The sequence below is a fragment of the Chelonoidis abingdonii genome, chromosome 4 (assembly GCF_003597395.2).
Source record: "Chelonoidis abingdonii isolate Lonesome George chromosome 4, CheloAbing_2.0, whole genome shotgun sequence".
NCBI classification, from domain to species: Eukaryota; Metazoa; Chordata; order Testudines; family Testudinidae; genus Chelonoidis; species Chelonoidis abingdonii.
The window spans coordinates 87,601,640-87,628,652 of NC_133772.1; the positions used below are offsets into that span (position 1 = coordinate 87,601,640).

General features: G+C 44.2%; 1 protein-coding gene across 4 annotated transcripts in view; it reads right to left on the reverse strand.

Moving 5' to 3' along the window:
• HEATR4 (HEAT repeat containing 4) overlaps positions 1–22,760 on the reverse strand; it is a 43,021-nt gene extending 20,261 nt beyond the window's left edge. For 3 of the 4 annotated variants that reach the window (XM_032781350.2, XM_032781352.2, XM_032781351.2), the window contains exons 1-9: positions 21,777–22,760; positions 19,231–19,418; positions 17,576–17,719; positions 15,157–15,357; positions 14,640–14,783; positions 13,724–13,906; positions 11,221–11,381; positions 8,679–8,783; positions 994–1,112 (exon numbers count right to left, since the gene is read on the reverse strand). In XM_032781350.2, the coding sequence (XP_032637241.1) occupies positions 994–1,112; positions 8,679–8,783; positions 11,221–11,381; positions 13,724–13,906; positions 14,640–14,783; positions 15,157–15,357; positions 17,576–17,719; positions 19,231–19,418; positions 21,777–22,714 (2,183 nt within the window). In that variant the 5' untranslated portion in view covers positions 22,715–22,760. The remainder of the gene's footprint in view (positions 1–993; positions 1,113–8,678; positions 8,784–11,220; positions 11,382–13,723; positions 13,907–14,639; positions 14,784–15,156; positions 15,358–17,575; positions 17,720–19,230; positions 19,419–21,776) is intronic. The other variant, XM_075065433.1, reaches the window with a different exon arrangement.
• Positions 22,761–27,013: the final 4,253 nt, after the last annotated feature.

A 27,013-nucleotide genomic window follows, 5' to 3' on the forward strand; every position in this document is an offset into this window, starting at 1 on the left:
GTTCCTCTCCTGTTCACCACCCATTAAAAAAAAAAACAAAAAAAACTCATCCCTTTAGTCCCACTATAATGAGTCCCAGAACTCCAGGGGTCACTCCGTGTAACAGACCTATATTTAACATGTCATATAGGATCAGGCCTGTTATAGCACTGGTTATGCCCAATGTGAGCATTCAGAGACTCCTTACTGCTGGCAAGCGTCTCCTCTGAGTATAGAAGGGCTGCCTGTGAATACTTACCAATATATTCACATATAAGCTAACCCACATATAAACTGGACAGAACCCATCATTTTGTAAGACAGAATCTAACAAAAGTGAGTGATTCATATAAGTGGGCTCCACAAAACTTGCCCCAAACTCCTCTCTCTTTTCAGCTGCTGACCCATGACTTGTCTGGCTTTCAATGTTGCCTTGGGCCCCCCAGTTTTCTTTTCAGCCACTGGATTAGTTATTCCCCAACTCTGCCATCACCTTGCTCTCTCATGCTTACCGATTGGGGTGGTAAGTGGATTAATATAATTGATCTACAGTACTGGGCCCCATTCTGGGCTGAGCCCATGTTAGTGGGCTGAAATTTTAATGTAAATATCTTATGCACAAATATATACAGTAACTGCTTTCCCATGAGAGTTTCTAGGTCAAATCAAGAACAGACGTACACATGCAAAGGGATGTGCTTGCAATTATTATGGCTGTAATTGTAAATAAAGAAGCCCCTAAATACAGTATGTATTTGAAAGCCTGGTTACAGTCATAGATTACAATTACAGAATATGCCATAATTCCAAACTATATAGTGCTGTAACAGCCCTGTGGGTAGTCCATTGACAATCTAGTGTCTAACTAGGTTCCACCATTTAGCAAAGGAAATACTAGTGCAATTGTTGGTAGGTAGTGTTACACTGATGGCAAAAGTGACCAAGAAATTTGGGTGATAATAGATCGGATCTCCACTTCCCCACAGCAAAGCTGCCAAAATGGTTAAATCTCACCTGAGCTGGTCGTGGACTTCTTTCCCAAGCTTCATCTCCCCTAGTGCCAGGGCAGCTGCCTGGCGCACCTCCAAGTTCCAGTCATTCCACATCAGCTGTGAAAGCTTGTTCTTCAGGTCCTATACACAAGATAATCACAAAGGCTGAGGTTGACTCACTTCGGCATTAATGAACTATTGGCTTTAATTCCAAAGACACTACTTTAGGATGGGATTTTCAAAAGGGCTCGGCACAGACCTAATTCTGCTGCCATTGAAGTGAATGGCAGAACTCATATTGGACTAACTTTGTTCCCTTTGAAGTCGGCAGGAATTTTACCATTGACTTCAGTGGAAGCAAAATTAGGCCAACACTGATTGCTTTACAAATCCCACCCTTAATGCACTGCCTTCCAACAGTATGTGGTGAAGACTGAGTCCATCCAGGCTCACTCAAGCCAAGAACCCAAGGGCCACACTTGGAACTCAGTCTTGCAGAGTGGTGAATGTCCAGTTTCTACTGACATCAGTGGGCACTCATCACCTTGCAGGATCAGGTCTCAAGTTTGCATTAAAATGATTGTGTCAAAAATAAAACCCCAATATGTTGGGAAACATTAGGAAAGTAATAGATAATAAGATAGAAAATATCATATTGCCTTTATATAAATCCACGGCACGCCCACATCTTGAATACTGTGTGCAGATCTGATCGCCCCATCTCAAAAAAGATATTGGAATTGGAAAAGGTACAGAAAAGGGCAACAAAAATAATTAGGGGTATGGAAGGGCTTCCATATGAGAAGAGATTAATAAGACTGAGACTTTTCAGCTTGGAAAAGAGACGACTAAGGAGGGATGTGACAGAGGTCTATAAAACCATGACTGGTGTAGAGAAAGTAAATAAGGAAGTGTTATTTACTCCTTCTCATAACACAAGAACTAGGGGTCACCAAATGAAATGAATAGGCAGCAGGTTTAAAACAAACACAAAGGAAATATTTCTTTACACAATGCACAGTCAACCTGTGGAACTTTTGCCAGAGGATGTTGTGAAGGCCAAGACTAACAGGGTTAAAAAAAGAATAAGATAAGTTTATGGAGGATAGAGTCCATCAGAGGCAATTAGCCAGGATGGACAGGGATACAAAACCATGCTCTGAAGGGTCCCTAGCCTCTATTTTCCAGAAGCTGGGAAGGGTGACAGGGGATGGATTACTTGATAATTATCTGTTCTGTTCATCCCCTCTGAATCACCTGGCATTGGCCACTGTCGGAAGACAGGATACTGGGTTACATGGACCACTGTTCTGATGCAGTACGGCCATTCGGATATTTTCTGGCACTTGATTGATGACTAGAAACTTCTGGTTAAGTTCCACCACCCTACCCCGCAAAAAACAAAAACAAAACCAACCCTCAGCAGTTGATTGCCTTGTTCTCAGTTATACAGGCAGAAACAGGGCTGTGGCCACATTTTATTTGTTTACCAATTTTGAAACCTGTGCCTATCACATAAGTCCCTAGGCATTGAGTAAAAGACATAACAGAATGTTAACTAAGCTCCTGAAGACAGACTGTGCACACCTTTAACATTGGCTATAGCTGGTCAGAAATTTTCCAGCAGAACATTGTTTAAATCTATAAGTAAATAAACTATTATTGAAAAAGCCATTATAACTTGCTTTAGCAACACAATTCACCATGTACCAAACACTGAAGAATTAATCACCATTCTTGTTATAATGAACATGAGTTTATAAAGTTAAATCTGAGTTCTTCTAGTCAATGGATTGCATAAAAATAAAAAGGGTTAGATGTACACATAGCAGTACTGGCTCAGTATGGAATAATTATTTATTTGTATTACCCTAGTGCCTAGGAGCCTTAGTCAGGGACTAGGACCCCATTATGCTAGGGGCTGTACAGACACAGATCTCTATTCCTTCGTGCTAATGCAATCATTCAGCGCAGAACTGCAAAGCCTTTCTTATGCCATTAGTCCCCAAGCTGGAGGAAAAAACATCAACACTTTTTGTGAAGTTGTGTTGAGGAAAGTCATAACAAGAAATGATACCTATTTCATAACAAACAAGGAAAACAATTGTTGGGTTTTGGGTTTGTTTTGTTTTGTTTTTTTTACTTCAGTACTTCTGTTGAAGGTTTTTTTGTTTTTGTTTTAAAATGCCAACAACAGTTTCTGAGTGGAAAACAGCATCCATATCTTGGCATCAAAGCAGGTGTTTTCCCTCCATATTTGATACAGTAGCATATTGGGTATTGTTGGTTTGGCATCAGACATGCTGGCTTGTTGCCTGAATACACTAGCTAGGTGATCCTTTAACAAGAGATCACATCACCACCATTTTGCTTAGATTAAAACACAATTAGTTGATATTTTCTACTCTGCTACGTAAAACGTTCCATTTAGAGGAACATAAATAGAGAGCTGCTTCCTTTAGCAGCAGCTGTCAGGAAGAGCAGTGTCCTGACTGAACTGTGTAACCTGGAGCTGAGAAGTACGTACTAGGAGCATGGGCAATAAGAAGGCCCAGTCCTGCTCCTACTGAAGTCAGTGAGAGTCTTGCCACTGACTTTAAAAGGGAGCAGGATCAAGGCCATACAAATCTGTGAGTAATCAGTACAGAAGAGTCAGAAATGTGTATTTTTAACTTGCCCAGAAGGTGTCACTACAGGACAACTCCTCGGTTGTGGAAGGTCAAGAAAAGGGTCCATTTCTTCTATATCTAAAATACACTCTGGTCACAGCAAGCCAGTTCCATTAGGACCCAGTTAAGATATTGGGCACCTCTTGAGAGCAGCTGAGCACCCTCCACTTGACTGACTTCAGCAGGAGTGGAGGGTGCTCAGCCCCTTCCAGAATCAGCCCCTTCAAACCACCAGGAAGAATTAAACTTTCCTTTTTCTTCCAAAGATATTGGACAAAGGAATTATTTTAATCTAATCTTATTTGATGTTCATATTTGTATATCACCCATTCTAAATCTTCTATGGAATCAACTGTTCCCAACAATGTGTTTTTAGTGAAACACAATGAGGAAGACGGGCCTGGGGAATATATTGATAAGGAAAAAATATTAAGTTAGTTGGGTTCAGCTATTTCCGTTAACATGCCTTTCTCAGGCTTTCTAGGCCAATATGGAGATCCCCTCTTCCAGGTTAGTGAGGACGAACTGGAGCTTCATAGACACTGTCCTTTGTGTGTGTGGTGTTGGCAGGAGTTGCAAAAGAAGGTATCAATGCATATTTGGATAATCAGGAAGGGGCTTAATCAGGATAGGTCATCCACTGGACCCTCCTGATTAGAGGCAAATCCAGCCCTTCCTCCATGAGTGTGGAGGGCTCCCAGGCTGTAGTGTACCACTGCTATGCAAGAGAGGACTGGATGCGTGGGAGGGAAGGGAGGGGAGAAAGAGGTTGGAGGCGCGACTACCCTGCAGGCAGCCCCCTGCATTCCAGCACACTGTGTAGCCATGTGTAGGAGGGGATGGGGGATGGAAAGCCCAGTGAAGGGCTACATGGGTCCTTCCATTCCAACTTGGCAGATCTGCATGAGAGGGTCAGAATCTACTGCACAGAAAGTCTGTAGAGTTGTTCTGCAGACTGGGGAAGGGGATCCCTCTCCCCAACCCCACATCTCACTACAGCCACCTGTGTGAGAAACCCCAGAAACAGGAATGGTCCAAATCTGGAGACTGTCCACGTGCATGAGGAGGCAGATTTAAGGACTAATGTTAACACTTAGAGTTTGGAATTTTTTGTCTTGCTAGTCCTTCATTTCTTGACTCTAATACTAGTTTTTGCATATAATTTAAGTTTAGATCCTCAGAGACAGAAGCTGATCTGATTGGTTGAAATACATAAGTTAGTTTTCTAGGTTTAGTTCTAAAGGCAGAGCTGAGCCCTTACCTTTCTGCTCTGAGGATATGTCTACACTATGAAATTAGGTCGCTATTATAGAAGTTGATTTTTAGAAATTGATTTTATATAGTCAGTTGTGTATGTCCACACTAAGCGCATTAAGTTGGCGGACTGCATCCTCACTACCATGGCTAGCACTGACTTACGGAGCGGTGCACTGTGGGTAGCTATCCCACAGTTCCCGCAGTCTCCGCCACTCATTGGAATTCTGGGTTAAGCTCCCAATGCCTGATGTTTTGCACCTTTCTTCTGTGCAGACATCATACTGCGGCAAGCGTGCAGCCCGCTCAGCTCAGCTCACCAACACCACTGTTGTTGTGTCCCAGGTGCTGCTGGCAGCAGATGGTACAGTAGGACTGCTAACCGTCGTCATACACCATCATACACTCTGCTCTGCTGCTCTTGCCTCAATAGCAAATTTCTCCATGTTGTCTGTTATGGGCTCCCGGGTACGTGTGTTCTTCCTCGGGAATGTGCACAGTGCTGTCATCCTCCACCGCTTCCACTGAAACTCTGCTCTCCTGCAGACGCCATACCATGGCAAGCATGAAGCCCACTCAGCTCACTGTTGCTATTGTGAGCATTGCAAACACCTCACACATTATCTCGCAGTATGTGCAGAACCTGCATAAGCAGGTGACAAAGTGACGAGAACGCAATCATGATAGCGATGAGGACATGGACACAGACTTCTCTCAAAGCACGGGCTTGGCAATTTGGACATCATGGTGATAATGGGGCAGGTTCATGCCATGGAACGCTGATTCTGCCCCTGGGAAACAAGCACAGACTGGTGAAACTGCATAGTGTTGCAGGTCTGGGATGATTCCCCGTGGCTGCAAAACTTTCGCATGTGTAAGGGCACTTTCATGGAACTTTGTGACTTGCTTTCCCCTGTCCTGAAACGCAAGAATACCAAGATGAGAGCAGCCCTCACAGTTGAGAAGCGAATGATGATAGCCCTCTGGAACCTTGCAATGCTAGACAGCTACCGGTCAGTTGGGAATCAGTTTGGAGCTGGTAAATCTACTGTGGAGGCTGCTGTGATCCAAGTAGCCAACACAATCACTGACCTGCTGCTGTCATGGGTAGTGACTCTGGGAAATGTGTAGGTCATAGTGGATGGCTTTGCTGCAATGGGTGGTGGGGCTATAGACGGAACACATATCCCTATCTTGGGACTGGATCACCTTGGCAGTCAGTACATAAACCGCAAGGGGTACTTTTCAATGGTGCTGCAAGCACTGGTGGATCACAAGGGACATTTCACTAACATCAAGGTGGGATGGCCAGGAAACTCTGATGGCATCTTCAGGAACTTTGATCTGTTTGAACAGCTGTAGGAAGGAACTTACTTCCCAGACCAGAAAATTACTGTTGGGGATGTTGAAATGCCTACAGTTATCCTTCAGGACTCAGCCTACCCCTTAATGCCATGGTTTATGAAGCCATACACAGGCATCCTGGACAGTAGTAAGGAGCAGTTCAACTATAGGCTGAGCAAGTGCAGAACGGTGGTAGAATGTGCATTTGGACCTTTAAAAGCACGCTGGCACAGTTTACTGACTCAGTTAGACCTCAGCTAAACCAATATTCCCATCGTGATTACTGCTTGCTGTGTGCTCCACAATATCTGAGAGAGCAAGGGGGAGACGTTTATGGCGGGGTGGGAGCTTGAGGCAAATCATCTGGCTGCCGATTACGTGCAGCCAGACACCAGGGCGATTAGAAGAGCACAGCTGGGCGCCCTGTGCATCAGAGAAGCTTTGAAAACCAGTTTCATGACTGGCCAGGCTACGGTGTAACAGTTATCTTTGTTCCTCCTTGATGAAAACCTGCCCCCTTGATTGACTCTACTTCCCTATAAGCCAACTGACCTCCCCCCTTCGATCACCGGTTTCAGAGACAATAAAGTCATTACTGTTTCCAAATCATGCATTCTTTATTAATTTATCACACAAATAAGGGGAAAACTCACAAGGTAGCCTGGGAAGAGTGGGTGAGGAGGGAAGCACCGGGTGGGGTGGTGGATGAGGGAAGAAGGGAGCACCAAGGCCTCACTACAGTTCAAAACTTATTGAAGGCCAGCCTTCTGTTGCTTGGGCATTCCTCTGGGGTGGAGTGGCTGGGTGCCCGTAACATCCCTGCCACGTTCTTGGGTGTCTGGGTGAGGAGGATGTGGAACTTGGGGAGGAGGGCAGGCAGGCAGTTATACAGGGGCTGCAGCAGTGGTCTGTGCTTCTGCTGCCTTTCCTGCAGCTCCTCCACAAGACGCCTGAGCATGTCAGTTTGTTCCCCCATTAGCCTCAGCATTGCATCCTGCCTCCTCTCAGGACCGGTGCAACCTATTAGGCTACCTAGGCAGTCGCCTAGGGTGCTAGGATTTGGGGGGCAGCATTTTCTTCGGCAGCGACCGGATCTTTTCTAACAGCGGGGATGTTGCTTGAATGCCATCAATGCCCGGGCCCATTCGCTGCAATGTTTTGTTCTGCAATCATTCCAGACTAGTTGCTACTGGCTTGGTGTGGCAAATTAATCATTAAACACACTTGTTTTTAAACCCTGTATTATATTTACAAAGGTACACTCACCAGAGGTGCCTTCTCTGGCATCATGATCCAGGAGCCCGCCTTGGGAGGGTTGGGAGGGTATTGGCTCCACGGTGATGAACAGTTCCTGGCTGCTGGGGAGAAGGGATTCTCTGCTTTCCTGCTGTGCGCTATCCTCAACCTCCTCTTCCTCATCCACAATATCCTCATCCCTATTGCATGAGACTCCAGTGGTGGGGTAGTGGCAGGGGCCCCCGGTAGAATTGCATGCAGCTCATCATAGAACTGGCATGTATGAGGCTCTGACCCAGAGCGACCATTTGCATCCTTTGTTTTTTGGTAGGCTTGCCTGAGCTCCTTGACTTTCACGTGGCACTGCTGTGTGTCCTTGTAGCCTCTGTCCATCATGCCCTTGGAGATTTTGGCAAATATATTGGCATTTCATCTTTTGGAATGGAGTTCTGCCTCCACAGATTCTTCTCTCCATACAGCGACCAGATCCAGTACCTCCCGTTCAGTCCGTGCTGGAGTTCTTTTGCAATTCTGGGACTCCATGGTCACCTGTGGTGATGAGCTCTGCATGGTCACCTGTGTTAATCAGCTCGCCATGCTGGCCAAACAGGAAATGAAATTCAAAAGTTCCCGGGGCTCTTCCTGTCTACCTGGCCAGTGCATCTGACTTGAGAGTGCTGTCCAGAGTGGTCATAATGGAGCACTCTGGGATAGCTCCCAGAAGCCAATACCATCGAATTGTGTCCACACTACCCCAAATTTAACCCAGTGAGGTCGATTTTAGCGCTAACTCCCTCACCGGGGACAAGTACAGAAATCGATTTTGAGAGCCCTTTAAGTCGACAAAACAGGCTTGGTCATGTGGATGGGTGCAGAGTTAAATGAACCTAATGCTGCTAAATTCGACCTAAACTCGTAGGTTAGACCAGGGCTGAGTTCTTGATCTCCACAGCACAAGATGTGCAACACCAGTGTCTGGGGCCTCTTTGGAGACAGGCATTTGCTACAGAAATTGATAGTGTTACACAGATATAGGAGGCAGCCTTTCCAGCTTTTGAAGGGACAATTTGGGAAAGGCTTAGCCAGGTTTCTAGTAGAAGGCACATTTTATTGGTGGGAAGGAGAGGAACTACTTTGAACAGCTGCAATATGATAACATTCTTTGAAAGTCACTTATGTCTAGGAAGCTTGAGGCAAGACTTACTTGGCTTACATACCCACGGATACGAGAGAGCGCTCTGCAAGCCAAAATCCGATCTTTCCACTGACAGCTGTTCAGTTTGGCTGCCAGTAGGGAGTAAACCAAGCTCTGGAAGAGAGGTAAGTTGTTTACAAACAGTGCAGGGTAAAACAAGCACAGTATGAACTGGCATAGCATCTAGATCACAAAGGAGGAGCTCGTGGAGAGGGCGCAGGCTCACCCAGAAAGATCAAGGCCTGTCCACAGTATTTTATAGAAATGTTGCCTTATGCTACTTTGCCTAAGGGTATGTCTACACTATGAAATTAGGTCAATTTTATAGAAGTCTATTTTTAGAAATCGATTTTATACAGTCGATTGCGTATGTCCACACTAAGCACATTAAGTCGTTGGAGTGCATCCTTACTCCTGTGGCTAGCATCGACTTACAGACCAGTGCACTGTGGGTAGCTATCCCACAGTTCCTATAGTCTCCGCCACCCACTGGAATTCTGGGTTAAGCTCCCAATGCCTGATGGGGCAAAAACATTGTCGCGGGTTGTTTTGGATACATGTCGTCAGTCACTCTTCCCTCCGTGAAAGCAGTGGCAGACAATCGTTTTGCACCAGACACCAGGGCGATTAGAAGAGCACAGCAAGGCATGCTGCACATCAGAGAGGCTTTGAAAACCAGTTTAATGACTGGCCAGGCTTCAGCGTGACAGTTGTGTGTGTTTCTCCTCGATGCAAACCCACCCACTTTGTTGATTTTAATTCCCTGTAAGCCAACCATGCTCCCCCCCTTCAAAATAAAGTAACTAAGCTGTGCTCTATCAGTGAGGAAGGGCTGCATGAGCTCAGAAAACATGTAATCGCCAGTGCAGGTTTTTTTTTTTTTCTTCTTCTAATCTGCAATAACCTCAGGGACAGAGAGGATACGGGGAGCATAGAAACATTCCACGCTCTACGATTCTGGGGGGACTGCATTGTCACCTGTGCTGCTAAGTTCGCCACGCTGAACAAACGGGAAATGAAATTCAAAAGTTCCCAGGGCTTTTCCTGTGTACCTGGCTAGTGATTCAGAGTTCAAAGTGCTGTCCAGAGCAGTCACAATGGAGCACTCTGGGATAGCTCCCGGAGGTCAATACCGTCGATTTGCCTCCGCACTACCCCAAATTCGACCCAGCAAAGTCAATTTTAGCATTACTCCCCTCACCAGGGAGGAGTAAAGAAGTCGATTTTAAGAGCCCTTTAGGTCGATGGAACAGGGTTGGTTGTATGGACGCAGTCATTTTTAAATCGACCTAATGCGGCTAAATTCAACCTAACCCCGTAGTGTATACCAGGCCTAAGACTACTAACTGACTCTTGGTTGGCTAGAGAGGGAAGGGTTTTATGATACACTGTATAGAAAAAAATCACCTTATAAAAAACCCCAATAAAACCATCATGACAAATGAGAAGAGGATTTTGGCTTCTTCAGAAAGAAGAAAGTGAGGGTGATGAAAGATGATTAGAACTCTGCTAGAATCTCTTTTATTGTAAAGGAAGAATCATGGTCATGGCTCACAGACAGTTGGGGGAAGGAAATGATGAAACTTTGTACCTTTTAGGGCCTGGGAAATGAAAGCAGCAGCAACTCTTGCTGTGGGGAGTGACAGATGGATAAATAGCAAAATTGGTTTTTCAATTTAATTTATTACTATATTTTCCTATCCAATAATAAATTACATTAAATGCAGAACCAAGAGACAAGTTGCACCTGCTCTCAAATGACTAAGACTATGTTCTACACTGCACACTTCTTGCAGCGGTTGTGTAAGGTGTAACTGCACGCCGCAGTGAAAAGCAGGCTGCATCCAAACGGCGGTATGTAGCCACACGTGTCAATGAAAGGCTCCAGCAGCAGGCAGGTAGCAAGGAAAGGCTCAGCACTGAGGAGCTGCCAGAGCCTCTCCCCACTGCCTCCCCTTGGCCAGAGCCTTTCCCTGCTGCCAAAGTCTTTCACTGTGGCAGGGAAAGCTGTCACTCTGACAGCTCCCTAGGTGGAGAAAGACTCCAGAAGTGGGGAGGCAGCAGGACACTATACTGCTAAAAATAGCCATGTAGCCAGTGGAGGCACTGCTTGGGCAAGTAGAGAGCCCTGTAGGGTACATACCTGGGAACTTACTTACAGGGTTCAGGCACGTCTTTACTCGCCTAAACAGTGCCTCACCATCTACACTGCTATTTATACTCAAGCTTGGGGAGGGCATGGATGGTATATATTCTACACACCGCTGAAAGGAGCATGCAGTGTAGACATACCCTGAGAAGACCTGAGATAGAGCTTTGAAGAAATTAAGAAATAAACCATAGCAAAACAGACTCTGCCCAACCATTTCTTGTAGAGTGTGAAAGTCACCCCTGTGCAGAGGTTCAGGATAAGGCGTTAAGTTGTGCTAGACCTCTGCACGGGGTGAATTTCACCCAGAGAGACAGAGCCAGAAGGCAAGGATGATCCCAGCCACACAGATCCTTCCTCTCTTTCTGTGGTCCTTCTCTTCTTCCCAGCAATGGCACCTACCGAGCATTCGCTAAGTTGAGTTAATAGAAGACATGCTTGCTCCTCTGTGGTGCCATCATTCTTGTCAAACATCTGGGAAAGGATCTTTTTTACTACAGGGAAAGTGGCAATGCCCTCCAATGCCAGGCACTGTGCTGCTGCCCAGCTGTCTGCAGAATTACCTACCAACAAGAGGAAAGAGAGAGGAAGTTACTCTACTGTGCAGGATATATGATGTCAATGCTCTTCCCATAGCACTTTCTTTAGTACATCTCAAAGCACTGAGAGTTCAAACCCCCCACTCCCTTCAGTACTAATGTCCCATTTTGCGTTGTACAATACCCCAAATTTGGGCAAAGCCCCAGGCTCTCACCACCCAGGTCCTGCAGAGTTGGCAAGCAAGTCGTGATGAGGGTGGAAATATCTTATGCCACTCAACAGTGACCCCCTGAAGCTGACTAAGCAACTCTGATGTGCTCCCAAGGGAGATATGCCCATGAGGTACAGTAAAATGAGGCCTCTTATTAGGTGGCAGGAAGTGTTACTGGGGTTACAAGAAGTTGTGGTTTGGGGGAATTGTATGGGATCCTTCGTGACCCTGTTTCTGATGTGAAAACTCACAGTAGAAGGGAGGGAAGGAGGGAGTTATGCCACACAGTGTAAGTCTAGCCTTCTAGCAGTGATGTCATGACACCTAAGATTAACCAGGACCAACCTTGAATGAATCCTTGTTGCTAAATTCTGTTGCATATGATAAATCCAGTAGTAGGTCTACATGTTAGGCCCATACAATAAGTTTTCCATCAATGTCAGGGGGTAAGCAACATTAATGTTTAGCAGGGGAGATGCCTAGCTGCTCTGCTCAGCACCAGCAAGGAGTGTTTAATGACTGCACTAGGAAATTGGTAGCCAGGATTTCCCATTTCTATTGCTGACTCTGCCAGTAACTTGTTCTGGGCCGTTGTACTCGATGATTAAGTTATGTGCCTCTGTTTACTCTTAAATAAAATGGGACTGATATTTACCAACCTCAGAGGGGTATTGTAGACTGTAGTTCATTAATGTTTGTAAAGCATTGGGAACTCTTATGATTAAAGATACTAGGTAAATGCAAAGAGCTGCTATGGATTGGGCTAAACCTTGTTATGGGTCAGGCATTGCTGCCGCCTTCCATTCAGAATAAATGTAAAGAAGCCATTGTAACCTGGTAACTGAAACAATAGCAATAGCATCCAAAACACAGGCACATGGAAACAGTAAGGAGAAGCTGAATCATGTAATCTAAGGGTCTTAAAATGCCAGGACTAGGCTTTGATTGGTGAAATTGTGTGTGTGTGTGTGTGCGCGCACATGCACACTAGATAGAGACTCAAGATGAACTGAAGCAAAACAAACTGGGAGAGACGGAGAGACCTCAAGGACAAGCACAATGTATGACTCTGGAAGGAGCGGGGATGGGGGATGCTTGGGGGAGGGGGCAGAACTGGGTGAGAAAAGAGACCTGGGGCAGAGTGAGGCCAGGAAGTGGTGGGATGAGGTGGGGGCAGGGCCTGAGACAAAGTTGGCGGTTGAGCACCCTTGAGGCCCGGAGGAAGCCGGTGCCTGTGGTTCCTCATGTGTTTGGAGAAGCAGGACTTTGTACATTACTAGTAAATAACAAGATTAAAAAAAAAACAACCACCACCAGAATCCATCATCAATTTCTACTCCCAACTGGAACACCCTCAAGGCTCCAAACTGTGACTCATGCTTGGGTCAACAGAATTATTAATAAAACAGTAGTCCAGAAAATGGCACCAAGCGAGTGCCACTGCTTCAACTAAACCTTTTAGAAATGATAGAGCATTAATCACAATGTCACCTTTGGAATGTGATGTGTGTGATGCACCCAGACTCCTGAGATAAATAATTTAAAAGGAGTTTCCTCTTTTCCTAGAGCAAAACTAACAAATACCAGACACTTGTTTCTTTTCATAGGAAAGTCATCCAAAATATCTGCAATTAGTTGTTGGGGCCACAAACTTCTTTCCAAAGTATCTCTGCAGGGTATCAGCTGGACACAGTATTCTTCACTTCCTGCCTAAAATGTAATGTAGTATTGCTGTGCACAGCGGAACAGCTGCGAAGCCCCAGCCCAGGAGGAACTGAATGTCTTTAAAGGATCAACCAGATCACCTCCCTTCTGTCTTGAATCAGAATGACATGAAATGGGTGCATGAAAGCACTGGTGGTTTAGCCCATTACACTATCCTACAAAGGTTATCAGTTCTAGTACCAGGCTCCTGAGGGCTGGCAGGGCATGTAATGTTCAGAGGCAGTGCACTCCAAACTGGGACAGGCCCCCTTCCCTCACTTTCTGGTAACCCACTCTGCTAAAAAACTGAATGGCTTTGGCTGGTTCTATAGGGAGCTGCATCTAGCCTTCTCAGACTAAAGTGTGTAGCTGCAAAGCAGGGATTTTTAAGTTGATGAAGGTGCAGGAGAAAAGTAAACAACAGAGGGAAGTAGCAGTAAAACCACTTACCATGTACCAGAGCTTCCTTCATGATCATTTGTGCCTCATTGTTACACATCCCTATGGTGTAGTGGCACACGGCAGCTGCCATTCTCACATGGGCATTCTCATCCCTCAGAGTCTTTCTAAGCAAAGGCTGTAGTTCCACAGGCACATCCTGAATAACTGGGGCCTTTCCAATGCCACAAAGTCCTACAACTCAGGAAATAATGAGCTCTGAATAAGACAGCAGCTTCTCTCTCTCCCTCTATTACCCATACAGAAACAGATTTTCTATGCATTTGCCATATGGAATGTTTGACTAAATGTTTGATTTACAAATATACTGCAGTAACAATACTCTGCCTTTCTCAAAAACTCCCCCATCTCTCCCCCGAGGATCTGAAAGCATTTCACACCAATAATGAATTAAGCTTCACAACCCACGGAACGGTAGCAAAGTTGATCATCCCCATTTTACAGATAGACACACAGGCAAAGAGAGGGCATGTAACTTGCCCAAGGACACATCAAGAAGTCTGTGGCAAACCTGGGGAGGCCAATCGTATCTCCTCACTCCCACCCATGTGCATTAACCACGAGACCATGGCGCCTCTCATATTTCAATATATGCAAGATATCACATCTGGAGCCGAGGGGACATGTTCAGAATTTACATATATTTGAAAATAAGAGTAATCAAGCCCTTTGAATTTAGGGCACTTAAAACATGTCATTTATGAAATGGCTTTAAAAGACTAGGCCCAAATGGAGCATTCTTATTGTCTGCCAGTGATGTCATATAACACAGCTTCCAATAATATTCAGTAACTTCAAGGGTCAGGTCATTCCCCTTGTTTTCATTCACAAACTATATTTCATAACAACAATCTGATTCCTCACATTAATAGTGTAAGTCAATAATTTCAAATTAAGCTTCTCTCACCTGACTCCTGACTGTCACTGTCTAGTCTGGGTCGCTCCAACACTGCAGTGGCACAGGTTATTAGAGCTGTGACCCGAATGACTTCATGTATATCTGTAAGGGCCCTCATTAAGCCTTCAATAGTTGCATTCTGCCACCGGGGAGCTGAGCAACAGAAAGGAAGGAGACAGAAGAAAATGTGTTCTGATAAAGAACTGGAATCTTTAACAGATCTACCAACAGTGATAAAATCTCCCAAGGGAATTGGTGGAAGCCTCATCTCTGGATTCATTTTGAACTGGACAAAGCATTGGAGAATATACAGGAGAAAACAATCCTACACTGCGGGGACTGCACTACATGACCTCTTGGAATCAAAGATATTATTTATTGTTAAAGACCTATGAATAGGAAAGAGTTTAAGAAAGGTGATCAGACGCTGCCAGTTACTCTTGCGTGACCCACCAAGCAGACTAATGGCTACCTTCAGCCACTATACACTAGAAAGACTGGAATTTCAATAAGCACATCTACTCACTCAGCTTCCAGGCGTTCTTCCACTGCTCCAGCATAGTTCTGAGGATATGCACATGCTGAGGCAGGACTTCTTTAGGTTTCTTGTGCTCATTTCCCCCTCTCCTGGCCTTTGCAGGAGATGACTCCTGGCCCTTTTGTGCAAAGTCATCAGCAAGGGTAGGCAGAGCAATCCAATGGAAGGCTCCCCTCACAGGCCTCCGAGCTGCTCAGACAACATTATTAGAAACAGATTAGCACCAGCCCACTTTATCCCTTGCCTAAAACAATCAGCTAAGAAAGACCACAAACCTCAGTGCTTTTGAATCAAATTGTACGATCCACTTTTTGTACCTAGCTTTCTCTCACTAGCCTCACTGACATTAAAATATTTTAAAACAAAAAAATCCCTTACAGAATAGCGAGGAGGGGGAGAAAGAGAGAGATCTTGTGTTTACTTTAGTAAATCTGTAGGGTGATGAGACAAAAATCTAAGTGGATGCAGAGATATAAAGGCAGGACACTGGATACTTTAACAGAGGGAATTTAAGGATGGATGAAGACTTGGAAGCTGCTCCCTTTGAGTAGAATGAAAAGTTATATCTGAAACAGTGTGTTTTCCAAAAACGTAGATAAGGCAATTTTCCTAAGAAAAAAAGGGTGAATTTAGGTTTTGTTCAATAGCTCGGAAGACTGAAGCCTCTATACACTCATAGAACAGGTACAGCACAGGTCAAAGCAGTGCAAGGGATACTTGTGATTAGAGAGGTGTTTCCTCTGCCCCATGAAAGCTTGTCCATATTTGGCCAAGTTACAAGCCCCTGAAAATTGCCAGTTGCATATGTTTAGTAGAACTTGTTCAAGACTTGTCCTTAATTTTATGAACATTCCAATTGCACTACACATGCTTCCAGGCTCCAGTGAGCCTCCTGCATCATTCTGGAGGGGTCTCAAAACACTATCTCCCTCCAAATAAGACAGAAAAAAAACCCTGACCCTCCTTCTCCTCTTCTTACTACTTGTCCCCCTTGAAATATTCTTTGGCACAGGAGAGGATACACTGAACTGTCCAGAAAACCATAAGTTCTAGATCCACCTCTTCTGCTGACTGATGTTAATTTTTCAAACTTCAATTCTTATTGAGTATGGCATCATATCTCTACTGTAAGAGAGAAGTCTGTATCAGTACCTTTTCATTTTATGGAGGGAATGTGAAAGATTGCAAAAGGTCACAGAGCAGGGAACGGAACCCAGGTCTCTAATATTCAGATCCAAGTCACATCCACTTAGTCGCACTGCCTCTCTGAAAGAATCTGCCAGATCTATGTATTTGGGTATGCTGGCTGTAACAGGGAGCTACTCCTGCATATATAACCCATTCTTTCAGGTGCTTAAATATCCTCCTCAAGTGGCTATTTCATGGAGGATAACAGTCTACTGCTGCTTCCAGCTAAGGAGTTATTTCTTTAGCTTCAATTGTAGAGATCTGTGCTGTGAATCTAAAGGTCCTAAGGTCCAAAGTCTGCTGACGACTCTTGTGGGGGGTCATTACAGTTGCACATAATATAATTTATTGTGGGTTCCTCCTCCATGCTTTTTATTATTACATTAAAAGAACATTATTAAGGTTGCAAACTTAAGCACTCAAAAGTTAGGAAGTGTCTGTGTAACCTTAATACTGCTCCTTTGTAGGTCTGCATACAATTTTAAATTACACAATAATATATTATTACAGGACTTGATACAGGGACAGGGGTCTTGCTGTAAAAGAGTGGATGAGTAAAAAACTCTTGCTGAAAGGAACCGTCCACTTCAACAGACTCTGACTACAGAAAGCCAAATTCTCCACACAAAAGACTGCCACCTCAGGAATCTATATTTGACCTGTGGAGGTTCCTCAAAGAATCAAATGGAGTTGAGAAGTCTAACCTACAGCATGAGTACTCATCAGGGGCGGCTCTAGGGATTTTGCCGCCCCAAGCATGGCAGGGAGGCTGCCTTCGGCGGTTTGCCTGCGGGAGGTCCACCGAAGCCGCGGGACCAGTGGACCCTCCGCAGGCAAGCCGTGAAAGGCAGCCTGCCTGCTGCCTTCGCGGCGCCGGCAGAGCGCCCCCCATGGAGCCGCCCCTGGTACTCATCCTCTTTCATATCTTAATCTCACATTCAGCTCCTCTCAACTAATACTGCTCAAATGTACCCTAGAATCCTTGGCACTAGCTCATTTGGCACTTCAAAGGCTATACCACAAAAGTCACCACATTGCTTTACATGGTACTGCTTAGGAGGACTCAGTTGCAAGTAACCATGCAAGTCTACTTCAATGGAAAGCCAGAGACAAGAAATGGGAGTGATTTCCCCTAAACTATCTCCTTTGAGAGTCATGGTCTACTTGTTAAGAAGCAGTTCTCTATTCAGTGTCCCTCAGGCTGGCACAGATCTCTTACCTGCCCCTTTCTGTGGCTTGAAACTCCAGTGCTCTGGAGGTCTCGGAAAGTGCTGCTGGAGGTGTTTGTAGTACTCATCGTGATTCTCCAGGATGAAGTGATCCTTTCCCCTCTCAGCTACCTGATGGACAATCTTGACTGTCCCTAAATGTACACAGGCACAAATAACTAAATCAGAGAGCTTCACTGTCTATATACACTGTCAGGCTTTGTAGATCAGAAACACATATCAAGAGAGGGATAAATCCATTATTTCTCCCAGTACTTCTGACAGTGCTCTAGAACAGCTATTGTTGCTGCTGGGAGGGCCCTCACAGTGTAGCCTAGGGAGAGTTGTAGGCATCAGTTACAATGTAGCTGTGGCTTTGGAGCTGTTGGGTCCATTTCAGCAATGAATTTTATAACTTTGACCAGCATATCAACTTTGCAACAAAGCCAGTCCAGAGGTCAATTGACCAGGGGCATTCCTGAAGCTAGATCTCTCTCCAGCAACACACAACTAGTAGGCTAGCTACCCACTATTTTGTCTCCTTTAAATATGGTTGAAGGTCTTTTTCCACTGAATTCTCTTATCCTGTGGATGATGGGGCAGATCACAACTTCATAGGGTCTAAACAGATAAGAGGCTCATATGTTAGCAATACCAGCATGAACTTGGCAAAATTATTTAATGGAAGACTCACCATCAACCCCAAAAAACAAATTAAAAATAGTTTCAGGGACTGCCCCAGTGCCCCGCCCTCACCAAATTCTTTAGCTTTACAATCACATTTTTCTTGTTTCTTTAAAATGCTTGTCTCCCCACTGTTGCTGTGTGAAAGACCCACACAAGCTTCAGGGGAAACTAACTAAACATCCATAGGAAACACTGGATCGGACTTTTCACAAAATGCTGCCAAATACACACCATGAACAAATTGAAGAGAGAAAACATTTTCTTCAATCTCTTTTTGTTACAGTGATCTTCAGTATTACTTGTAACCATAATAGGGAGATTTTGGACAGAAGTCTGGTTAAATTGATGGTGCCCCTCTAACAACTTCCTACCTCAAGCTCTAGGCACTTGTTCGATTATTTAAAATACACACAAGGAACAACAAACATCCAAACAAACAACTTGTCCATTCAAATCTGCCTCTATTGCCAAATGATAGAATATTAAGGAATATAATAAGATTATCCTGATTCTTAATACTTTCTGTCCTCCACCTTTTCCCATCCCCAAAAGCCCAGAAAAATAGACAGACCTTTCAGTGTATCCTAAAAAAGTCATCTGTAGGACCAATAAAGCGAGTGAGTTCCAGGGTCAAGGACTCCTCGTGGTGCAGAGAGCTCTCTGCGTGCAGCAGCAAACAAGCAGGCAGCCACATTCTACACTAACAAGTTTTCCAGATGGGCTCAAGCTGTGGCCCACATAGAGTGCACTTCATTATGAGACACTAGTCCTTGGGATTAAAAGTGTTAATATGGTTAAATCAAGAAACTCCTACTGCTTTTACAACAGTTGCCCATATTTTTTAGTTCATAACACTTGATTCAAAGTCACTAATCCTCCTGGTTCCAGGTTGCTTCCTGTGTACTCGGGCCTGGCCAGATCATCCATCCACCACATAAAACCATGCATAGGAATTGGTAGGAGTTTCGGTTCACATTACCAAAGTAGAGCTCCTGCTCAAAGGCATTCTTAGTGGAGTAGGAGTATTTCCCAACATGGGAGTTCAGTCGTTCCCGGTTCTTCAAAGAAGATGCTAGTCTAAGACACTTCTTTCCTATTATATGAGCTGTACTGTTGGTACCAACTGGGTCATCTGTCCAAAGCACCCTCGGGCAGTAAGCAGGTACCCTGACAGAAAAGAAACATGCTGTTAGCCTAGCACTGGCTTATAGAGGGAGCAATTAGGGGGAAAGGGGACAGTATGGGCAGGTGTGCCCTTTTGCTGTATATATCAAAAATTGCATTTAATATCCATTGTCTGCTGTTCTAAAAATATTCAAATAGCTCTCAACTTGGCATTCCAGGAATGCTTACATTACCTATGTCATCTTGATATGCTGCTTCATTACACAAACGCTTTATTTTTGCCACAGCTCACTTCCCTTTGCTTCATTCAGCATTCACCTCCTTGCCTTCTCACAAAGAAAAAAAAATTCCCTGATGTCTTGGGAGGAAAGATGGGGATACATTTATCTTCTGTGCGCACTTCACAATTTTGAGAGATGCTCAGATAGGTGATAGACATCATAACAAATACACAGATATAAGGCCATGCTAGCCACTCTGGGGGGAACGAAGAGATCTCTTTAAGACAGATTTTAAATTAAATCCTTATCAGGATACCTATGCATGTTAGGGCAGAAAATGACCACCATAAACTGCTGGTCAGGATGGCTTTTTGTGAGTGTGCACTATCACTACACCAGATGAAAGGCCAACCTGTCTCAAAAACTACGAGTATCACTTTAAACATTTCTGTTCCCTGGAGCAACTTCAAGATCTGCGTCACTCCACTGGCTATCTGCCATCACAGCACTTTACCATTATCTGAGTGAGTAGAATCAGTGAACCCATTTCCCTCTGCAGAGTACCTCTCCATAGAACTGCTAGCCAGGCTGAAAGCACCTCTCAGGGGAGGCTAGCTGAGCATCTGTAACAGACCTGGTCTTCAGTAAGCCACCCAAACCTGCTAGAACTATATGTGTCAGAGCAATAACAAGGTTATATGATTCATGTGGGACCCCATTCCTTGACTGAGGATCTATAATGGCATCAGAAGACGCCATGTTTTACCCCTCCATCTCCCAACATAAGGAAAAATACTATGCTGGCAGTCACTATTAAATGAGAAGTCTTGCATCTCAGTTATTGCAACATGCTCTTCTCTAGCCTGGACAAATGAAAACTTCCTCTGCTCATATCCATCCAGAATGTTGCTGCAAAGATCATTTTCCTAGTCTGTCACTTTGACTATGTCACCCTTCTCTTTGCATCTCTACACTGGCTCCCCCTTCTCTACTGAATCAAACATAAGCTACTTGTCCTCATTTTCAAAGCCCTTCACAGTCAATCCCACCCTTTCTATCATCTCATTTGCTACTGAGCTGTTGAGGCATGCTTCTGATTGGCCTGTGAAGCCAGCCTCCACTGCCCACTGATTAAATTTTCAAACAAACACCTTCATGCTTTTTCCCCATGCTGCCCCTCAAATCTGGGAGAAGCTCCCCATAAATATCTGCAGAACTCTCTCATTGACATCTGTCAAGACCCTCCTCAAAACTTTCCTTTGCCACGATGCATACAAAAAAAAACTTACCCACAGTTAGGCTGTTGGTGTTTTGAGACCACTGCCTATCATGCTGGCCAATATTGTCTTATTGATTCCTCACAGTCTCCCCCCCAACACACACCTGTCTATATCTGTTGTCTCTTGTTTTATATTTAAATTATAAGCTCTTTGGGACAGGGCTTGTCTTTATGTTTTGTGTTTGTGCAGTGCCTAGCACAACAGGGTCCTGGTGCATGACTGGGGCTTCTAGGAGCTATGGCAATATAAATAATAAGATAAGGAGATGGGAGAAAGGGAAGGGTAATGTTAGCCTGACAATGAAAGATGTGGGTATTAGCTCACCTTGAAAAGCTAAGTAGAGCTAGCTGGGAATTTTCCAATGGAACATTTTTCTGTCAAAAAATGCTGATTTATTGAAATCAAAACATTCTGTGGAAATGTGTCAACTTTGATTAAACTTTCACAGAAACCTGCTTGTTTCCTCCCAGCTAGCCTGCCCCCCTTTTCCTGGGCAGGCTAACTGGATGACAGCAGGGCAGCCTGGGCTTTTAGGGTTCCTGCTCTGCGGCAGTCTGGCTGATGACTGCCAGACAGACAGAAATCCCAGGGCTTTCAGGACTTCCTGGCTCCTGGACAGCCCACCAGGCAGGCATCTGAGGAGCTGGGAAGCCCTGAGAGCCTTGGAGAACATATTGTGTTTTGGAAACGCGAATACATTCCTGTTTCAGTGTTTCTGAAACAAAACAAAATGCACTCCCAGTTCCTCAAAGAATTTCTTGGTTTGGGATTTTTAAAGCATCTTCCAAAATGTTGACATTTTTCTACAGAACTGGGAATGTGTTTGCCACTTAGTTCTAAGCCAAAAGAGGGAATTGCATGTACTGCACTATTATACCTGTTGAATGAGTCCTTCTCACCTGTAATAAACTGGAAGTAGTGTCTCTGGTTTCTTCTCCACATGGCTCTGGGGACTGACTTCCATGGCATCTTCTTCTGCTTGAATCGAATCCAACAATCTCAACTCGCTTTCAGAAGAGAGTTCATCTCTGATTCTGTTCCAGTCAAACTTTTGTTTCTTGAAGCCATGGACATTCTGAATCCAACCACCCCAGGCAGTCTGCTGATTCACAATCCACTGAGCTGTGGACCTATTCAGCTTCTCCAATAGCATTTGCTCCCATCCCAGGGCCTCGCTCTTTGATTCTTGGATGTTATCTGTGGGTCCTCTCTTTGCCTGTCTTCTGGTCATGGAGGATGATAATATTTCATAGGATTCTGTCAGGAATGTCTGTGAGGCAGGAGACTCACAAGGAAGAGAAGGAGTAATAGGCGGCAGAGATGACTCTCTGAGTGAGCTATCCAGTTTGGCGCTCTGCAGTCTCTTTTCCATGGGGACTTTAATCCTGGTGTCCTTAGATGGGGAAAAATCCAATTTCATATGGCAAGGTGGTTGCTTCAGAGGGCAAAGCTTGAATGGTTGTTGCCCTACTTTCTTAGCCACGGGTTCTTTACTTTTTGGCTTTTGGATGATGTCAGAAGTACTGTAGAGATCCTTGAAATCACACTCTTTATAGGGCAGGCTTTGCAGTGCTCTGTGCTTCACAACTTCCTTGGAGAACTTCAGATCTGTGGCTATATTCAAGAAGTATTTTTTCTGGTAGAGCCTATAGTGCTGCTTGGAAAGGCAAAAGTCTTGCAAGGGCATGGAGGCCTTTGTAGTCGGAAAGCTCGCAGTAGAGCCGCTGTGCAACACCAAGCGCCCAGCTGGGTCATCACTGTCCTCAGAGACTGTGACCCTCAGTTCAGCATCAAGAGGGAATGGATTATTGCTGTTGTAAAAGGCTGATATTTTCATCCTGCCAGCACCGGTGAAACGCCTCAGTGCTGCTGCTGACAAAACATTTTAAAACATAAAGATCAGTTTGAAGAGCTATGTTAATACATCAGCATCTCATAGTTCTCCAACGCATTGCTGGAGTCCATCAAAATAATGAATGTTACAAAGAACAAGGCCACCTCAGTTTATCCCATTTCATCATGCAGGAAAGGGGAGCTCCACCATAGCAACTTCCCCTATTGCCAGTTGAAGCATCTTTTAACACTGAAGATGCATTGAGTTTGCATTTCTAGACACACTTCCCTAGCACCAGCTAGTGTGAAGCTGATTTGGCATGGGAACAGGACAGCAGGTCAGCAACAGTGCTGACAGAGTTGGTACAATTAACTCCTTAGCCAGGTTCAGCAAAGCAATTAAATACATGCTTAAACTCCACTGAAAAGGGACTTAAGCATGGGCTTTGTTGAACTGGAGCCTACACTTCTGTGAATGATAAAGGAAGGACAAAGGAGAAAAGGAACGGAGAATGGAACAAAGAATAAGCGAGAGAAAAAGAAAATACACAAAGATCCACTCTTTCCCATTAACTTGTTCTCTTTATTCTCTGATACAACCATTCCACATCACAGGCAGAGCACAGGCAGATGAAATTCATACTATTCCCACATCATCCTGCACTGACAGAGAGGAGCACCCATCTAGGAGTAAAAAAGGACTAGTTCCATCTACATTATTCATTCAGTCCTACCATATTTTATTGCCCTTCTTCCTGCCCCACCCCTCAATCAACACTGCTCTTCCATGTTGTAAGAGTCACACAGACATATCTTTTGACTTTTTTAGACCTTTTATAGGGAGCTGTTCCTGCTTGCAAAAGTTGCTAGATTGATAGCCTTGGAAAATGAAGGGCTCCCTTTGTCCACAGAACAGGTAGGAGTCATGGAAGCTTTCCCACTCCATCAGGATGCCTCACCCAAACCAGAAGGGACCACTAAGTTCCCCACTCCGTTAGCCTTTCTGCCTATACTTCCATTTAGAAAGGTGGCTTTGTAACAGACAGTTGTCCAATAGGATCTCTGGCCTCCAAATTAATTTCATACAAGCGACTTCATCCACCCAGTGGTAACAACAACTTTTGTTCACTACTACTCTCAGCGGGATTTGAACCAGAAACATTGAGATGAAACACTCAGTGCATAACCAATTCCCTGATCCCGTACCCCATCTGATTTATTTTTCCTATCAGTCAGCACTTGCTGTTTGACTCATATGCTGTACGATTCCACTAATATCATATATGAACTCTACTGAAGCGAGCAAAAAACAAAAATCACCACCTAGAAAGGCAGGAAAGACTTTGTATTTACCTTACAGAATGGCTCCTACAGTCTTGGTCTTGTACGAACAGGCACAATCAGCTATTCCTTGCATGCTAAATCTCAGTTTCTTTGGATCTCAAAGGCTCACCCCCAAGCTGTTTACAGTAGTTGCCAGGCAACTGGTGATGTACTTCAATTCCACCAAGTGTCATTTGTCCCTATAGACAATCAGTTATTCATTTTTAAATAAAGCTCCCTATTTTTAAATAACAGAAACACTTACTTATTATTGAGAGCTACCTCATTTTGTTAGGGATTTTTTTTAATCTTCAATTTTGCATTATCTTTTATTAATTGTTGTTAGAGCCTTTTATGCAACACTATATAAGGTCCAATCAGCATTCCTACATAAATCTGATTTTTTTATGGGACAAATACTTGTGCTTAGCATAAACACAGTGTATAAGTTCTCATTCAGAGACCATTATCTTTGGCTCTCCACTCTCCACAGTATTGTCTTAAATTTTGATCCTATGACAGATTGTAAGTTCTTCAGGGGAGAGATTTTTTATATTATGTATCTTGTGCCAAACATGTTGTCAGCCCTTAACAAGTGAAAAAATAAGATGGGAATAACTGTTTGAATTTTTTTAGACTAATTTCAAGATGGGTCTACTTTATTTTGAAACAAAACTGGCCTCACTTTTGTTATTACTTTTTATTTGTAAAGTTTCAACAGTTTACAAACATTTAAAAATAGAGGGACAGTCCCTTCCTTTAAGTAGATTACAGTCCAAAAGATCGGCAGAAAGAAGACAAAAGTACATTGGGAAACCCAGAGGACAGCAATAACTTATCTAAGAGAGATAATACTGGAAGAGATTTGTCCAGAATGAATACAACTATATAACCCCCTTTCATTGCAAAGGTGCTGATCTCTCACTTACACGCTTACTGCAGTTTCAGTGGCCTGACAGTCTGTTTGCTGTCTGTAAATAGCCTGAGAACAACATGCTTCAGTCACATCCCCAGCATGCCCCACTCCACACCCCCAACACACACTTGGCTTGTGGAGGTACCAGCACAGAGATATTCTAGCAGGTCTACTCAAGTCAGGCAACCCCCTTATGCTGGTTTCTGCTCCCTTAATGCCACTCGAGAAGTGTAAAGGGGGACAGGGCAGAACAGAGCATCAGGCCTTCAACCTTCAAATCTTTCCTTTAAAAAACACATTTCTTTCAATTTTCTGACCTCTACTTCAGTGCTATCCATTTCTCCTCCTTTGCCTTGCCTTGTTCTCCAGTGTAAAAATGTGTTCACTCTCATTCAAAACATTTCATACCTTGTTTGTTGGTACTTCCCCCGTTCCTTCATTTGTTCTTCTTTGTCTGTTGTTCATTATAAGATCTTTGGGACATGAATAGTGACTTTATTTCTGGAAAGCACCATGCAAGCTTTTGTAGTGCTATATAGATATTTCATCCTCCTCATGCAGGCTGACCAGCTCCATTTCTAATAGAGCAATGAACACATAGCACCATGAAATCTCTTCCCCACCTTAACCTGGGTCTCAATCTGCAAGAGATTGCTTTTCAGCCATGATCAAATGGAAGAAGTTTGCTTGAGCAGAATACAGTAAGGATAGAGTCAGGATGGAAAGGAAAACAAGGCAATTAATGCATTCCTACATGCTCTACCCTCTTGGGGAAACTCTTATGGCTTGTCTACATGGTCAGTTACCTCAGTTTGTCATGCACTATAATCAACAGTGTGTTGCAAGCTAGAGCACTAAGTTGCCATGTGAACCCTGCTACCTCACACTAGAAGTTCTATAGTGTGCTTTGACCAACTGGTGCTTTACATAGCAGTACATCAAAATGTACTGAGGAACTTTTAGTGCACACCCTGGGTTGCTGCTAAGTTCCTGTGTGGACAAGTCCTGAGTTTTTCTAACTCAGCAATTCTTCCTATGTGTTTTCCCAGTCTGATGTGGTGAAGGGCTCCTTTCCAGTGTTATACAATCACTAATCTGCCTATCAACAACAAGATGTTTATTTCCAATTTTAGTTTCTTTATTAAGGCTATTGGCAAGTGATTTGGAAATACCAGTTTCAAAACCATCAGGACACTACAGTCTACAATTAACTTAATTGCTTTATAAACTCTGGTCCAATACTTGCCAATACAAAAACCCACCCAGAAATGGGCTAGGCAAGCCACAACCTCTCCAGCATATGCAAGAGGCAGCACAGTTTACAGTATCTAAATTTTGATAGTGTTCCACAATTTCAGTGAGCATTTTGGTTTGTTTCTGAACAGAAAAGAAAAACAGCAATCTTTTTAGCAGCCCATGAACTTGTCTAAACCCAGTTTGAGAATCAGCCTCCTGGTTATCACCACATAAGAGATGCAGAGCCTTGAGGTGGGTCCTTGGAGACTAGACCTTCTCTCACTCAATGAGTACATTGAGGGTATGTTTACACTGCAATTAAAAACCTATGGTTGGCCCATGTCAGCTGACTCAGGCTCATGGGTCTTGGGCTAAGGGGCTGTTTAATTACAGTGTAGAGCCACTTGGCCAGGAAACAAAGGTATGAGAGTGACTGGGTGGGTGGAGAATGTGATTTCTATCAGTAGCTTAACAGAAGTCATATTGCTCATAGAACCTTTATTAGGTGACATACACTTCTCTCAGCATGCCAGAAGCACGTCCACACAGCTTATTGGGCCCCCCACTCCAAACACTGCTCACTGGCTGCCTCTGTGCCATTCCTGGTATACTAACTGTGACAAAGTTCCTCCTCTACCTTGGTGAGTCCTGCGCTTATTGGCGGATTTTTTTCACATCAGTGATCTTCCCCTCTTGCGGAACCCACAGTTTGGGTCAGCTCCTCCTGTGTCTCATCAGGAGTTGGGAGGTTTGAGGGGAACCCGGGCCCGCCCTCTACTCCAGGTTCCAGCCCAGGGCCCTGTGGATCGCAGCTGTCTATAGTGCCTC